At 41.7% G+C, this 15,332-nt stretch overlaps 1 protein-coding gene across 14 annotated transcripts in view; it reads right to left on the reverse strand.

Moving 5' to 3' along the window:
- The window catches only part of ANKRD44 (ankyrin repeat domain 44), a 205,493-nt gene that overhangs the window by 24,530 nt on the left and 165,631 nt on the right, over positions 1-15,332 (reverse strand). For all 14 annotated transcript variants that reach the window (XM_053277457.1, XM_053277467.1, XM_053277448.1 and 11 more), the window contains 8 exons: positions 14,904-14,982; positions 11,610-11,727; positions 8,288-8,504; positions 6,819-6,906; positions 4,943-5,026; positions 2,631-2,776; positions 1,527-1,609; positions 762-844 (listed from right to left, as the gene is read on the reverse strand). In XM_053277457.1, the coding sequence (XP_053133432.1) occupies positions 762-844; positions 1,527-1,609; positions 2,631-2,776; positions 4,943-5,026; positions 6,819-6,906; positions 8,288-8,504; positions 11,610-11,727; positions 14,904-14,982 (898 nt within the window). The remainder of the gene's footprint in view (positions 1-761; positions 845-1,526; positions 1,610-2,630; positions 2,777-4,942; positions 5,027-6,818; positions 6,907-8,287; positions 8,505-11,609; positions 11,728-14,903; positions 14,983-15,332) is intronic.

Below are 15,332 nucleotides of genomic sequence, written 5' to 3' on the forward strand. Positions count from 1 at the left end.
GGACCCTGCTTAGCTAAGGGGACAAGTCATGCTTGCTACCACAAGACCAGCTCTCCTCCTCCGGTGTGACCCGGAACATTCCACCATTCTGGCTGGCGGGTGAGAGACCTGAGGGCAGTGTGGGGTGGGGGGGGGGAGGTACTTTTAAAAATTGTTCTTACCACTTATATTTGTAAGAAGCATTGAGGAGCAACACAGCACTGGCATCCCACACAGCAGAAGCAACTCCTATAGCATGGAAATGGCCGCTGTGCATGTGTGGCGTAGGAGGGGCCTCCACCATTTGCATGTTGTAGGAAGAGCCTCTGCCACGTGGGATGACGGCGCCATTCCTCACCACTTCTTGCAAGTATCGGCAGTAACAACAAAGAATGTAAGAACAGAACGCAAAATGTGTTCTGTGCACACTCCTACAAAACACCACAAAACTAAACACAGAAGAAATTTAAATTATGTGAGGTTTTAAACTGAATTTTATCCTAAGTAGTGCGAACAGAAGGAAGCCTGAGCATGTGAACTTGCCGGCTCCCTTCTCAGCACAATAGTTCCCTACACCCTAAAAATCCATTCCCGAGAGTCAGGGGACCCACTAGAACAGGATCATCTGGGACAAAGAGGGCTATGCGGAGGAGGGGAAAGCCACAAGTCACCTCTCTGCAAACAGAAGTGACTTTCATTCATGCAATAACACTTAGAATACACAACCCATTCAATATTTGTCTACCAATATGAATAGTAAATTTTCATTAGGGTATACTTACGTTTGTAATGCATTATTTTTTGCATTAATAAGGCTCTGTTCTTGTATCTTGTGAAGTATCAACAAGGCACATTTTTCATGACCCTGCAATAAATAAGGATACTTACAATGCCCTCCTCGGTTTATGAAACTTTATTTAATATGTCAAAGCTCTGTTTGTGGTAAATTGGGCAAAATTTATCTGGTAAAATCTATTCGGATGAGACAGAGAACCTCTGATAGATGTACACTGATTAATTACCCCCTATTCTAATAGTGGTGGAATTCACCCCTCTCTTTCATGCAAAGAACACTGCATACTGGCAGTGGGGGCGGAGGGATGTGGACAAGCTGAGGAGCTCTTGTAAAGATACTCTAGAAGGAGTGAAGAAGCAACTGGAGCTCTACACAGCCTCATTCCAAATGGTCTGTAGCTAGTGCGTGCATGCATGTGCTACTGTCCAGAAGAACTTCAGAGTCATGGTGCAGCAGTTCCATCACTACTCTCTCCGGGATGCCTTTGGAGTTGTGCAGCAGCCCCAGCATGCCCTTGGTGTTGATGGAAGGCTGTGCATCATGTAAGGCCAGGGTTCCAGAACAAATTGACTACTGTATTACGTCATACAATTGTATTACATCTCCATTGCATATAAAGCCCAATGTATTTAATGTATGTCTTTGATAAAACTATCTTTTAAAAAATCATATTTTTTCTGTTACCTTAAGCACACAGGCATATGTACACACACACACACACACACACACACACACACACTTAAAAACATACTTTACTGCTAGCCAAGTGCAGGGATGTATTCAAATCTTTATCCTTCAAAGTTAGATCAGCTTTGGCACTGTTCACCAAAAAATCTAAGAGAAACAAAATATGCCACAAGATTACTCACAGCAGTCCAATTAAACTACCTCAGCTCTCTTAATATAATGTGCATACAGGACCACTGCATGATATGCAGCTGAACAGATGGTTGGTCACACACGCTTTGGTTAGAAATATACTCCCTATGTTGCTCTCTTAAGAACCACCAGAAGTGATGTGCTTGGAGCAGCAAATTACAAGATTGGGTTGGACCAGTTTCTACCTTTAGTGAGCCACCTTAGACTGCAGCGGGGAAGTAACTTGACTAGGAAACAAGAGGTTGCCGGTTCGAATCCCCGCTGGTATGTTTCGCAGACTATAGGAAACACCTATATTGGGCAGGAGCGATATAGGAAGATGCTGAAAGGCATCATCTCATACTGCACGGGAGAAGGCAATGGTGAACCCCTCCTGTATTCTACCAAAGACAACCATAGTGCTCTCTGGACGCCAGGAGTCGACACCGACTCGACGGCACAACTTTACTTTAGCGACTAAGCCATATAATAAGTTTGTTTTGCATAGCTAAATGCTAGCTTATTTTCCATTTTGCCTAATAAAGGAGCTCTGTGCCTCAACAACTCTTCACAGATATAAGTTCCAAGATATCACCTTTATATTTATTTTATTGTGCATATTTCTACACTGCCTACAACAAATATCCCAAAGCACTTTACATAATTATTAAAATACATCCAAAAAAATTAAAACAATCAAACAGTTAATGCACTTAAACTGTTTTAAAACTTAATAACTAAAAGGCTGGCTGAATAGACATGTCTTCAAATTTTTTCTAAAAGCTGTCATAAAGTTAGAAATTTTATGTTTGTTTCTTCTTTCTAAAACCAACAAGGTCACAGTTCTGTATACCAAAAATATTGGCAAAGACTGAAATGCTTTCATATGAAGTCACAATCAAAAGCAATTTTCATTGAGATTGCTTCTTTTTACTGAACACACTATCTGTAAACTTGTACAAAAGCTATTTTAGCTTCCTAGCAACCAAGTACCTACCTACAGCACCCACATGCCCCTTTTCAGCTGCCATCATAAGTGGTGTTTTCCCTGAATTATCTGCAGCATTGACTTGTGCATTGTGGCTTAAAAGAAGCTGCAAGCATTCCAGATGGTCTGCAAAGGCTGCTGCATGAAGTGGGGTTCTAAGAGGAAACACAGCACAATTAGAGCTTTTTGATAGGGAAGCACACGAATGGGTCCGTGCACTCCCAGCAGGCGGTGGCTTTAAGGGGCAGGGAAGGTGCCCTTACCTTTCCTGCTGCTTTCCCCCCACCAGTGCTGTGCCCAAAATGGCTGGTGCGGGGCTGCAGGGAGGTACACTGCAGCCCTGCACCAGTGGTTCTGGGAACAGCATTGGGGTGGGGGTGGGGAAGCGGTGGGGAAGGTAAGGGCACCCTCCCTGCCCCTTACAGTGCCCCCCGCCAAACCGGTTTGTGCACATCCCCACTTTTTGACACTGAACAATAAAGCAACTAGCATTCATTAAATCTACTTCAGCAAAATACTACACAATAAAATTTGTCATCGGGAATTCTAAGAACAATTATAATTGTAGCTCCTTACACTGTTACCTTCAGTACCAATTCAATTTAAAAGATAAAATAAGGAAGCACCAGATGTTAAGTTGTAGAGAAATGCAGCAGCAGCAGAATGTATTCACTTTTAAGCTGATGAAATGGAAGAATTTGGATCCTCCCTCCTCATTCACATCCCAGATTGGCCTAAAGTCAAGGCTCTGAACATTTCTGCAATGACTATCCCTGCAGAAAGATTATGAAGGCAGGAGCAGCTTAGTTTACTTTTGATGGGAAACCCACAATTCTACATTGTGAGATATCTGAGTGTGGCAACTTTCTGCAAACAGCAGCTTCCTGAATTTATTTACTGGGGCTTTATTTGTGACTTAATATACTGTAAAGCGGTAACACATTTTATTTTTTAGGAACTTATTTGCAGGCAGCAGGAAGACTAAAGTGACACAAGGCAGGCATGGCAGACAAGGAAGCAATAGACAAATTATTGAGGTCAGGAAAGGAAAGGTTACATATGAACATAACATTAAAACAGCTGTTGCCACATTTCCCCCCCTGTGGATTCTAAGCTTCTTCCTGTCATTACTATGAAAGGCACAGATGTACATACTGGCAATTCCAAAACTGATTCAGTCATCTGCCTTGCCTTCTCCCCTGCCTGCTTCAGTCTGCTCCTATGGCTGTGAAGTTAGAGTGCTGCTCTCTGATTTCATCCTTTTCCATCTCAAAATTGTTGTTACTGACTGGACAGACACACAAAAGGTAGGTTTTGCCCCATGGATTCATAACAACATCTCCTAAGGTGGGAATCAAGGCCACATTTCCTGTTTCCCCTTGTAGTCTTCCTTCCCAGTAATCTATCACCTAAGTCACAGGATTGCCTTATGTCACCTAGCTTTTCTAGTGTCAGTTCTTCCTTGCCCATGTAGCCCTTGTACCTCTCCTCATTCCCTTCACACAGACACCACTACAAAACTGTAGTGTACATTTTTATTAATGCTGGCTAGAGATAAACCTTTAATGCTGGCTAGAAACCTTTACGAATGCTGGCTAGAGCGAACTTTAATCTTATGAAACCTTTATATTTACGTTCTAAACATAAAGGATCCAGACCTCTCTAGTGGGAAGTATGAAACCTATGCGGTTTGTGTGCAAGCCTCCTGCCTATCTGGCAATGGAAGCCTGGGATGGCAGAGGTATTGTGGGATCTTTTGGCAGTCTGCCTGGGCACTGCGTGTGGGAATGGGTATGGAGTGCATTAAATGACATCATCTGAGAATTCCTGCTGTCGCCACATTTTAATTGGTGCCTTCCATGCATGGGTAAAATGGGAGCCTCTTCTGTGAGTAATAGTGTGTTTTATGGATGGCAACATAGTTGGCAGTAACTCTGTGGAGATGGCAGTCACTGTTGCTATGCAAAATCTTTTTTATCATGCATATTCTTCTGCTGTTTATTTGGCTGCTGGGGGAGCATAAGACCTCAATTTCACCATGCTGGTATAGCAGCAGCCATCATAACTGGACCATAAGATTCAAGTTAATCATTTATAATCAGAGACAAAATCTTTAGACCTGGGCATATTAACTAAACAAAATTAGTGAAGATTTCTTTATTGTGGGAGTAAACATTTGGATTTAATTGGGTTCAGTGGTGATTCTCTAAGAAATCCTTAAGTCCTGCTTTTTCAGGGCTCCATATTAGATTCCATATTCCAAAACTAGCATCAGTTTGCTTAGTGAAAACAAATACCTTTTTAATATAAGCAATTCTTACCTTCCCTTGTCATCTTTACAATTGACAATGCCAGCACCTATGGTCCCAATGAGTAGAGATGCACAATTTTCATGATCATTGATTCTATAAAGAATAAAAATTCACACATCAAAATTATCCTTCTTCCTTTAATATGCCATTTCTTTCATTCCTTTAGTAACATAGGGCCAGATCTTTGGCAGAAGATTTATTCTGTCCATAGCATGCATTATAGGAACAAAACAACAACAAAATACCATCAAATCACAAACTAAGCAGGTTCACCCATGTATGTACATCCTTTGATTACTCAACACTTGAGGATAGTATATTAATCCTGTGTCCACAGGTGCAGTGGAGGAATAGGACATGAGTTATACTGAATGTGCGTAAGGGGCACAGGAGAGAGCAGGTGCAGTCCTGCAACAGTGGAGTGTGTGTGCCCTTCTCCTATGACTCACTGATGAATGTATAAACCAACTTCAGCTCCTTCCAACATCTTGATGCAAAGCTAATGTGGGAAGCTCTGGTTCAAATGGGAGAAGCTCAGTCTTGGTCTCCACCCCATGCTCTAGTTGCTTCACTTTCTAGGAGGAGCATCACTCACCAGAAGAGAAGCCACAGCAGAGTCTTCTCATACATAGCTCAGGACTTCTGATATTACTTCTATAGCATGGTAGGAACTTTGCTGCAGTGTATCACAAGTCACAAATGCAATGTAACTAGGAGCTCTTATTCAGACCTACTGGGCACCACAATGCTGCAGTGATGACCACACCTGTGTAAGCTAGCCTAATATATGCTAAAAATCTCATATCCAGTTCAAAGCTTCACCCTGGTCATCAAAAGCCACCCTCAAATAGAAGCTCAGGATTTGGCTTTGGAGAGTGTCTACGAGGAGGAAGCTCTTTAACCACTTTCCCATTTCTCTTTATTCACAAGTCCCTTTGTCTCTGTGAAAACTAGTGAAGCAACTCCAAGCAATGCTTAGGAGATGGGATCCTTCCATTAATTGTGAATGGGTGAATTCCAGTGACTTCAGTAACTAGATACAGGTTTGGAGTCAACCAAGTATAAGTGGAGGAAGCTTTAAATTTTTGGATCTGGAAATTTCTGAACAAACCACAATTTATTGTGAGGTCTGAACCCAGTAAATACTGGCTTGTTATAACTAGAGTTTGCAAACAAGCAAGGTTATGAAAATGGAATTGTGTTTACAATTTCCTCCACTCATAAGCAAAGAAGAGGGAGGAAGTGCATTAGCCCAAGGCTCGTGAATGTCATACAGAACCATGATTAAACTGTGGCTTGAACCAGGCTGGTGTGGGTTGGTGGGATATGTTATCCAACATATCCCACATGAAACTAACATTACTGGTTCTGAGTAGGGCTTTTTATTGTTTCTGTCGAAAATATGAGAGTGAAATATAAAATCAAGCAACAGGGAACATAGTAGACAAGCTGACAATCAAAATATGTAAATTATGGTGGTGTGTTCACACTCATGTAAGAACACTACAATCATTTCTAGGAGAATATATTTATTAGGATGACAGAATGAAATATTCGCAACCCAATAATTTGACACAGAGAGAAATTAAGAGGGCTTGTGGCATTCTGTAATCCATATTCTTTTTGTCCTTGAAGTAACTGAACGCACTATTCTGAATTGGCCTTAACTATGGGTAATACTCTGCATGCAGTCATATAGTGAAGCTATGATGTGAAAATTGTTAATTCCTACTACAATAATCTATTAAGGTGGCATTTGAACACCAAATTGATATGTGCATTGTTAGAACTGAAGCTGAGAGTACAGTTCCTGCCAACTTTCCTGCTCTTCTTCTACCAGTTTTGCCTAACAGAACAAGTGAGAGTTGATGCCATTACTACTTACACAGCACAGTGCAATGGGGAGAAAGGATTCCCATTAAAGTTGTGGAAAGGTTTCTGTTCCAACAGGACTTCTATACAGCTTTCATTGCCTGCAAGAGATCAGATCATTTTATATTGTAAAAACAAGGAAGGGCTAGATTGCTTATAACTGAAATGGCCTCCATAATGCTAGATAACATTATATGCATGAAGTGCTAACAGCTATACTGTATCTAAATTATTGGACAATGATATTTAATTTTGGCCCGAAGCTGAGTGAGAAGAGGAGTGAAGGCCTGATGGAAAAACTCTTTTTGGACTTTTTGCTTAGAGCTTGGGTCCTTGGGTTCTCTTTTTTATCTGATGAGCATCAGGGAGTTCAAACTTTTTTTTGTTTTATTTTCCCCCCTCCTGAAAGTATGCAGCCTTCTTTCCTAGGCTGAACAGGCAAGAACAGATCCTTCTGTGCATAGTCATCTATTTATTGACTGCTTCCTTGAACATCCACTCCTGAATGACATACAAAACTAACATGCTGGTAGCTGAGCACCAGTCACCTTGTATGCCTAGGTCACCTGCAGTGTTCCCTGTAAGAGGGATTCCCAGATGTTGTTGACTACAGCTCCGAGCATTCCCAGCTGCAATGACCTTTGGCTGGGGATTATGAGAGTTGTAGTCAACAACATCTAGGAATCCCTCTGACAGGGAACACTGGTCACCTGGTAATCAATATTCCAAAATAAAAAGAGGAGTCCTTCCGTGTTTCAGAAGGTCTGTTGAACTGAAGAGTTCTTCATATCCTCCCTAGTACATGTTCAAAGATCTAGGCCCTTCAATAAGTAACAGTAGATGAAAATCAACCTTTTATAACAGTAATTAAGGGAAAGCTTTATTACATGGAACAGCTACTGAAGAGATGAATTTTAATTAAGGATTCCAGTCAACTAGGTATTAAGCACCACAACCTAGGGTGTGTACTAAAAAAGGTTTTCTAGTGGTCCACTTAAACGTACTAGCCCACACTGGGACATTCAAATGTTATGCCAAATGAGGGGTTTGAAGAGTACTGTCAGCTGTTGTCTGCAGTCCTTACTTTTGCTATTGCTACTACTACTGTTTGACTGTTAGCAATGTGCTCACACTATGCATGTAGGCATTAGCGAGATGCTATAGTGTAAGCAGCAGCCAAGGCAGAAGTCAAACATTGGCACTCAGAAAGAACATCCTTCAGACTAACTTAGAGAACTACCATGGTGACTTGGATATCCTAACCTGAATACCACTTTATGCATTCTTGTACTTTTGCTATTTATATTGTAGAATGACCTTTGGTTAAACAAATACACTTGTAGTAAACCTGTACAAGTTTAAATTCATGATAAGCAAGCCTTAGATAGCCTAACATTAGCATAAGTATCTTATACTATGTTATATAGATAAGTATCAGCAACTTCTTGGTCACTGGAAACTATGGCTGGCATAAAAGCTTACCATTATAAGAAGCCCAGTGCAATGGTGTATAATTTTGATTATCTTCAGAATTGTAGTCCTCTTCCGAAAGTGCGAGCTGCATTAATTCACTCAGCCATGTAGCATGACCTCGAGCTGCTGCGTAATGTAGAGGTGTCCTGCCTCTGGCATCCTTACACAAAATCAATACTTCTTGTTCCAACAGCATTTGAACACATTCTTCATGCCCTGTCATAATCTGATTAGAACACCCAAGCATGAGAAGAATAAAGGAAAGATTCACTGTGATAAAGCAGCATGAACAGAAAAGAGATGGGGAGTTTTAGAAGCTGGATGGCCTGCACTCTGCACAGACAGTAAGAAAAACATCAGTTCCTTTAATTTCTTTCCATGGAAGGAAACATGGATATTGGATTTTAAGGATATTGGCTACTGGCTCTGAGAGTTCAATGTAAGGAAAACCCTTATGACTATGCAGCTGAAAATGGATGCCTCTGGTTTCTCTACATTCCCTTTTATATGAATATTCACACATGACAGTAATTATGTGACCACTGAAGTTACCATTTCACAACCTCAATTAATGAGATTGGTATCATCAGCCACCACATGGTGATTCACCACAGGTCACTGAGGTTACCACCTCAGGCAGATACTCCCAAATGGAGTATCTATAAAGAGTCAAGGATTTAGGGTGACAAAATGACCAAATCTAGCAGTTTGAATATGAGAATTTACCCTCTGCTTCACTGCTTTGGCATGGCAAAAGAAAGAAGCACCATCTGAACTGGCAATGGCCCTGCACGTCTCCTCCACCCAAACACAAAACAATGGCAAATTAAGAAAATGGAATTCTCTGTTATGGTATTAACTACAGTGTAGCACTTGTCGCTTGAGAAGAGTAATGAGAGGAGGGGGAACCTCACATGGGGCAGGGGAAGCATATTAACCCCTATTCTAATAATCCTGCATATAAGTTAATGTAATAATGAGACTGCCTAAAATACCAACTCACAGACAGTAGCTAATCGAAGCTAATTTCACTCCTAAAGGAAGCTTTTTAAAAAAGTGTTATTGAATGGTGAGGCATAGCTGTGAGAAGATGCTCGTCTCTTCATGTACTATGAAAAAACCATCCATCCCCAGCACAGCATCCCCCCTGTGGCTGTTGCTGGTATCTCTCTTCTGTTTCTTTTTTAGATTGTGAATCCTTTGGGGACAGGGAGACATTTTGTTTATTTATTTATATCTGTGTAAACCACTTTGGGAACTTTTGTTGAAAATTGGTATACTGTATAAATATTCATCATGTTCGTAAATACTTTAAAAAAAACCCACACCTTGTAAGTCAGTTCTAAAATGCTCTGAATACCCACCATGGCCACACTGCAGCCTCACTTGCAAGGATGGGAGTTAAGCTCCAGCTTTACCCATATATTGCTTGAAGCATGGGTTGGGGGCCCGCTGTTCCTGAAGTGGACAAGGACAAGGACGGCGATGGGCTTGCCCTACCTGATTGGGTGGAGCCACCTCTCCTAGAACCGATGCCAGGCGTGGCTTCCCTGCCTGCAGCTGCAGGCAAATGTTGCTGGCCCTGTAGCTGTGGCAAGGCTGTGCCATCTGGAGACAGCATCATATCACGAGAACGGGTACAGCTCTCATGAGATCTCAGCTTGAGATCCCAAGAGACTCGGAGACCTTGCAAGAGCTGCCCCAGGGGCTATATAAGGCTGGCCCGGCCAGTGATGAGGGTCCAGTCAAGGAGGAGGGCTCCAAGGAGAGGGAGCCCAGTGACTCCTAAGGCAGCGTGCATGAGGAGATGCCCAAGGGGCTACCGGTGGAGCAACAGGCAGGCTCCCAGGAGGCTGTCAAGTGCTGCTTGCCACGGCTGAGAACTCGGAGGCAGTTAATAATGGGTCCAGCCACCCCAGAGCTTGCACCGAGCGTAACATCGGAGGTCCAGCCACCCATAGCTTGCGCAGAGCATGACAGCATGACATAAACCTTCTAAACCAATCTGGTCAGAAAGAGTGGTGGGGCAGAATGTCAACTCTTCAATTTTCTATAAAGCAAGTTGGTTGGATTATAAGGTTTCCTTTTTGTGGAAAAAGGAGTTGCCTTAAGAGGAAGGAGTCCTTGCTCCAGAGCAAGATGTCTTCCACTGGAGCAAATAATCCTCCCTCCATAGAAAAACTACTTCTTCCCTTCTCCCCACCATTTAAAAATGTTAAAGCTTTTAAACATAAGTAAGTTTGAAAAGCACTTTGTAATGTGAAAGGAAAAAAAGCACGTGATGCTTTTTGAAGGGGTGAGGGAGAAGGATGACCCCATCGCATGCATGAAATTTCTCCTTGTGGTCTATCTAGTCCACATTCAATTTCTAACAGTAGTGAACTTGAGGCCTTTGGGTGCTCATTAGGGATGTGTGAACAGGTTCAGGACCGAACCTGTTTGATATCAAACTGGTTCCATTTGACGGCTCCATGCCAAACTGAACCCCCCACCCCAGTTCGGTTCAGCATTGAACTGAACCCCCTGATCTGCTGGGGGTTTGAAGTGTTGTTTTTTAAAATTTGTACTCACCCCTTCCAGGGGGCTTCTCCAAAGACATGGGGGTGTCTCTAGAGGTTCCTCCTCCCCCTGCTGGCCTCCATTATATTGCAATTTGCCCTGTCTGGGCAGTCTTGGGCCCATTCTGGGCCTCACCCCTGTGGCAGCGGCCATCTTAGAGGCCACCGCACATGCCCAATGAGCCTCAGCATGGGTGGATCATGACCCAGGCCATGCAGAGGCTCGTTGGGCATGCACGACAGCCTCCAAGATGGCCACTGCCACAGGGGTGAGGCCCCAAATGGGCCCAAGACAACCTGAACAGGGCGATTTGCAATATAATGGAGGCCAGCAGTGGGAGGGGGAACCTTCAGAAACACACACACACACACACACACACACACACACACACACACACACACACGTGGTCTTGGAGAAGCCCCCCCAGAGGGAGGGAGTAAAAAAAAAAGAAAACAGAAAAAAGATTTTGAACCCCCAAACCAAATGGGGGGGTACAGAACCGAACTGGCCCAGTCCAGTTTGGGTCCAATTCGGACACAAACCAAACCGGGCCAGGCGGTTTTGTGCACACTCGTAGTGCTCATTACTTGTCCCCAGAATCTAGGATTCAGTGATATAAGATGCTTACTTTTACACTAGCATTTTATATTTTACACTTAAACTTGGTTTGATAGTCTGTACTTGAAGTCATGTCATATTCTTAGTATATTTCAGAACAGAAATGCAAAGGCTAAGAACAAAATATTTCAAGTGTTTTAAAATCAGCATTTACCCCACGATGTAAAGCAGTGCATCCCAAGATATCAGCTGCATCCACAGATGCTTCTTTTTCAAGTAACAAGGAAACAGCATCTATGTGCCCATAAGCCACAGCTAGCATCAATGGCGTTCTAAAAAAAAAAGGACAAATAACCATAATGTTAATCCTACATTCCTCTTCTGCAGATTTTAGTCCAAATGTTGTTCAAAATAAACTGCCATTTCCCCCAACCTTTGCAACTACACTCTTTCCGCACCTTGCTCCACATACTCAACCCTTGTCTACAATTTAATCTAGTAGGTGACATCCTGACTAAAATGCTTGATGGAAATGCTACTGAAATGTAGTAGTCCTTTAGGGTAACTCTTGAGTAGTCCTACTGAGTAACAGTTTGGATGTCACCAACTGTATTCATAGATATATCCAGATTCAGTAATGCTGGTGATTCATTAAGCAATTAATTTTCATTGTGTACCCATTCTAATAACCAGGATTGTAGTAACATTTTTACTTTCTGAATAATGTTCTATGCCAAACTTATTCTCATTAACTAATTTGAAATGCATAAACCAATTACTCTAACATTGTTTCTGATTGGCTTTAAGGATACAAAGAAAGAATGGCTAAATTCAGACATCTTGACCACCCCAGTTAAGGACATATAACTTTGGCTTTGTGTGGAGTTTAAATTGTTGACAAACCATGGTTTGCTATCATCTGCTAAACTCTAATCTGAAATCATGTTGTGAAGTGGGTCTGAAAACTATGGTTTGTGCCAACCATGGATTCACAGTCCTAGTTGTCTATTCTGGTTAACAGGGAGTGGTTTGACCAGGGTTGCCATGTGATTCTGGGTTCATACAATCAGCTCTTCTGGGCCCACTAATCCTGATTAATTTTTTAATCAGGATCCTTGTGAGCCATGTACAACAGATTCGACATAGCTTTATAGGCATGTATCACCTTTCCCCCCAAGATCACATTGCACCCAGTCCCCATGAGGCCCCCCATTTCATACACAATGATTTCATTATGTTCAATTATGGAATTTATTTTAAATTTATTGGTGGGGGGGAACCAGAGAGAGAGGAAGATCAAATTCATTTTGAATAACTGAATTATTCCCACACAAATAATTAGATAATTAGCCCACACAAATTAGTTTATGTGGACTTACTCATTTGGAACCACAGTTGGTGGAGATGAGAGCAGTGCTGCCGCCACCCAAGGGGAGGCCCATGTACCGCTTCCCATACCTTTGTTTTACAGTGATTGCGCTTTCCAAATCTGGAAAACATATGCTCTATGCATTAGGGATGTGCGAATCGATTCAGGTACAAATTGATTTGTACCCAAATCTATCTGATTCGGGTGATTTGGATACATAACAAATCACCCCTATGGTCCATTGGCTAGATTTGGGTCCAAATCAAATCGTGCCTGATTCTGTTTAAATTGATTTGAGATTTGGATCCCTCCTATTAATTCTCCCAGATTCCAGCTTTCATTTTTGTTTTGTTTTGTTTTTTAAAAAGCAAAGCTCTAGCCCTTGTAGAAGTGGAGTTATGGAGCAAAATGTGTGATCACTTTTTTTCCAGTGTTTGGATTCTTTGGTGTCTAATAACCTTTCCTCATAATAGCACTAGCAATAGCAATAGCAATAGCACTTACATTTATATACCGCTCTATAGCCGGAGCTCTCTAAGCGATTTACAATGATTTAGCATATTGCCCCCAACATTCTGGGTACTCATTTTACCGACCTCGGAAGGATGGAAGGCTGAGTCAACCTTGAGCCCCTGGTCAGGATTGAACTTGTAACCTTCTGGTTACAGGGCGGCAGTTTTACCACTGCGCCACCAGGGGCTAATGAATCTCTATGAGGTTTCATTACACACCCAAGTACCTAAACACCTCAAAAATTCCTAAAATATAAACTGAGTACCCAGTGACTTGTGGGTTGGGGGATAGTTGGCACATGGGATGTCACTAATTCCCCACCCCCACCTGCAAAGCAGTGGGGTCAAAATTAACAGAAGAAATGAAGGTGTGTAATGAAGACACCAAAGAATCTTAACACTTCAAAAATGCCTAAAAAATAAACTGAAAACCCGAGAGAGAGAGAGAGAGAGAGAGAGAGAGAGAGAGAGAGAGAGAGAGAGTGTGTAAATGACACATGGCAGTTGATAGTTGGCACTGTCCAATGACAGTCAAAATGAACAGAAGAAATGAAGATGTATAATGAATCATCATAGGGATTCATTTTGAGGAAAAGTTATTAGACACCAAAGAATCTAAACACTTCAATATTCCTAAAAAATAAAACGAGTACCACACTGTCTTGCAGGTGGGGGGGGGAGTGTAGTTTGCACATGGCAGTTGAAAGTTGGCACTGTCCAATGGCAGTCAGAATGAATATAAGAAATGAAGGTGTGCAATGAATTCTCATAGGGATTCATTATGAGGAAAAGTTATTATACACCAAAGAATCCAAATAGCTGAAAAATAGTGACTGCACATTTTGCTCCATAACTCCGCTTCTACAAAGGCTAGAGCTTAGTTTTCTTTTTGTTTTTAATGAAAGCTGGGGATCCATGTTAGGGTTAGGGTGGGCAACTTGGAATCCCCATTATTTCCTATGGTGGAAATATACAAAATCAGTAATAATAATAATTAAAAATCAACCAAGTGCCCCACTGCCTTGAAATTTGGGTGGTAAGTAGCACCGATGGGGACCTACCCACAACCCAAATTTGGTGCCCATAGGAACTGTATAAGTGGTCCGAATCAATCCAAATCAAATCAAATCAAAATTGAAGCTGGGGTGAATCGGGAAGACAGATTCAGACACAAAACAAATCAGGGATGATTCAATTCAGGCACAAATCGAATCAAAAAATTGATTTGTGCACATCCCTACTATGCATATAATTTATGGGCATATTTGCATGCCATATATAAGCAATAGAAGCAATTATCTTGAAGATTCTATTACAGCATAATGGTTCTATATCCCTGGTCACCAATTGCTTTTAGCAGTAGCTGCTGTTTCCAGGTGCTGCTTCTCTCCCACCACTCACCACTCTTCATATGCCACAGGGCTGACATTACCAATCACCTGTTGGCCATGGGAAAGAGGGAGATCTTATTGTGCACTGGAGAACATGAAACCCGATTCTGCATGAGAATCTCCAAATCAGGTTGGCAGACACGTATAATCAAATCCAGATGTGTGTTCTTAAAAATATTCAATTTGCCAAAACGCCACTCATTTCACACAAGCAAATCAAAACAAAGTAAACTTACTGTCCTTTGGCATCTGTCACATCGGGGTTATCTGCTACTTCTAATAAAAGCCGCAAACATGGTGTATGCCCGTTAATGACTACAAAGGGGAAAAAATATTTATTTGTATAATGCTAGAAGAGTCTAGGCACAACATTTACTTTTATATCTATTTATGTGCTGCTGTCCCAAATATCAGGTATTTCTTCCTCATGTGTCTATAAATACCTATAAAGAAGAGAGGTTCTCAAATTTATAGCACAATGCTAGGCAGGTTTACTCAAAATTAAGTCCCAGTATATTACAGGGATCATACCTCTGTATGTAAGTACAGTCATTTAACATTGCAGCCTTAGCAAGTGAATATATAGACTTTTATCTATGGTAGTTTTCTGCTTCACTGGAATCAACAAGATCAACTGCTATATGAAATAAAATACCACCCACCTC

The sequence above is a fragment of the Hemicordylus capensis genome, chromosome 1, assembly GCF_027244095.1.
Source record: "Hemicordylus capensis ecotype Gifberg chromosome 1, rHemCap1.1.pri, whole genome shotgun sequence".
In the NCBI taxonomy this organism is placed as follows: Eukaryota; Metazoa; Chordata; class Lepidosauria; order Squamata; family Cordylidae; genus Hemicordylus; species Hemicordylus capensis.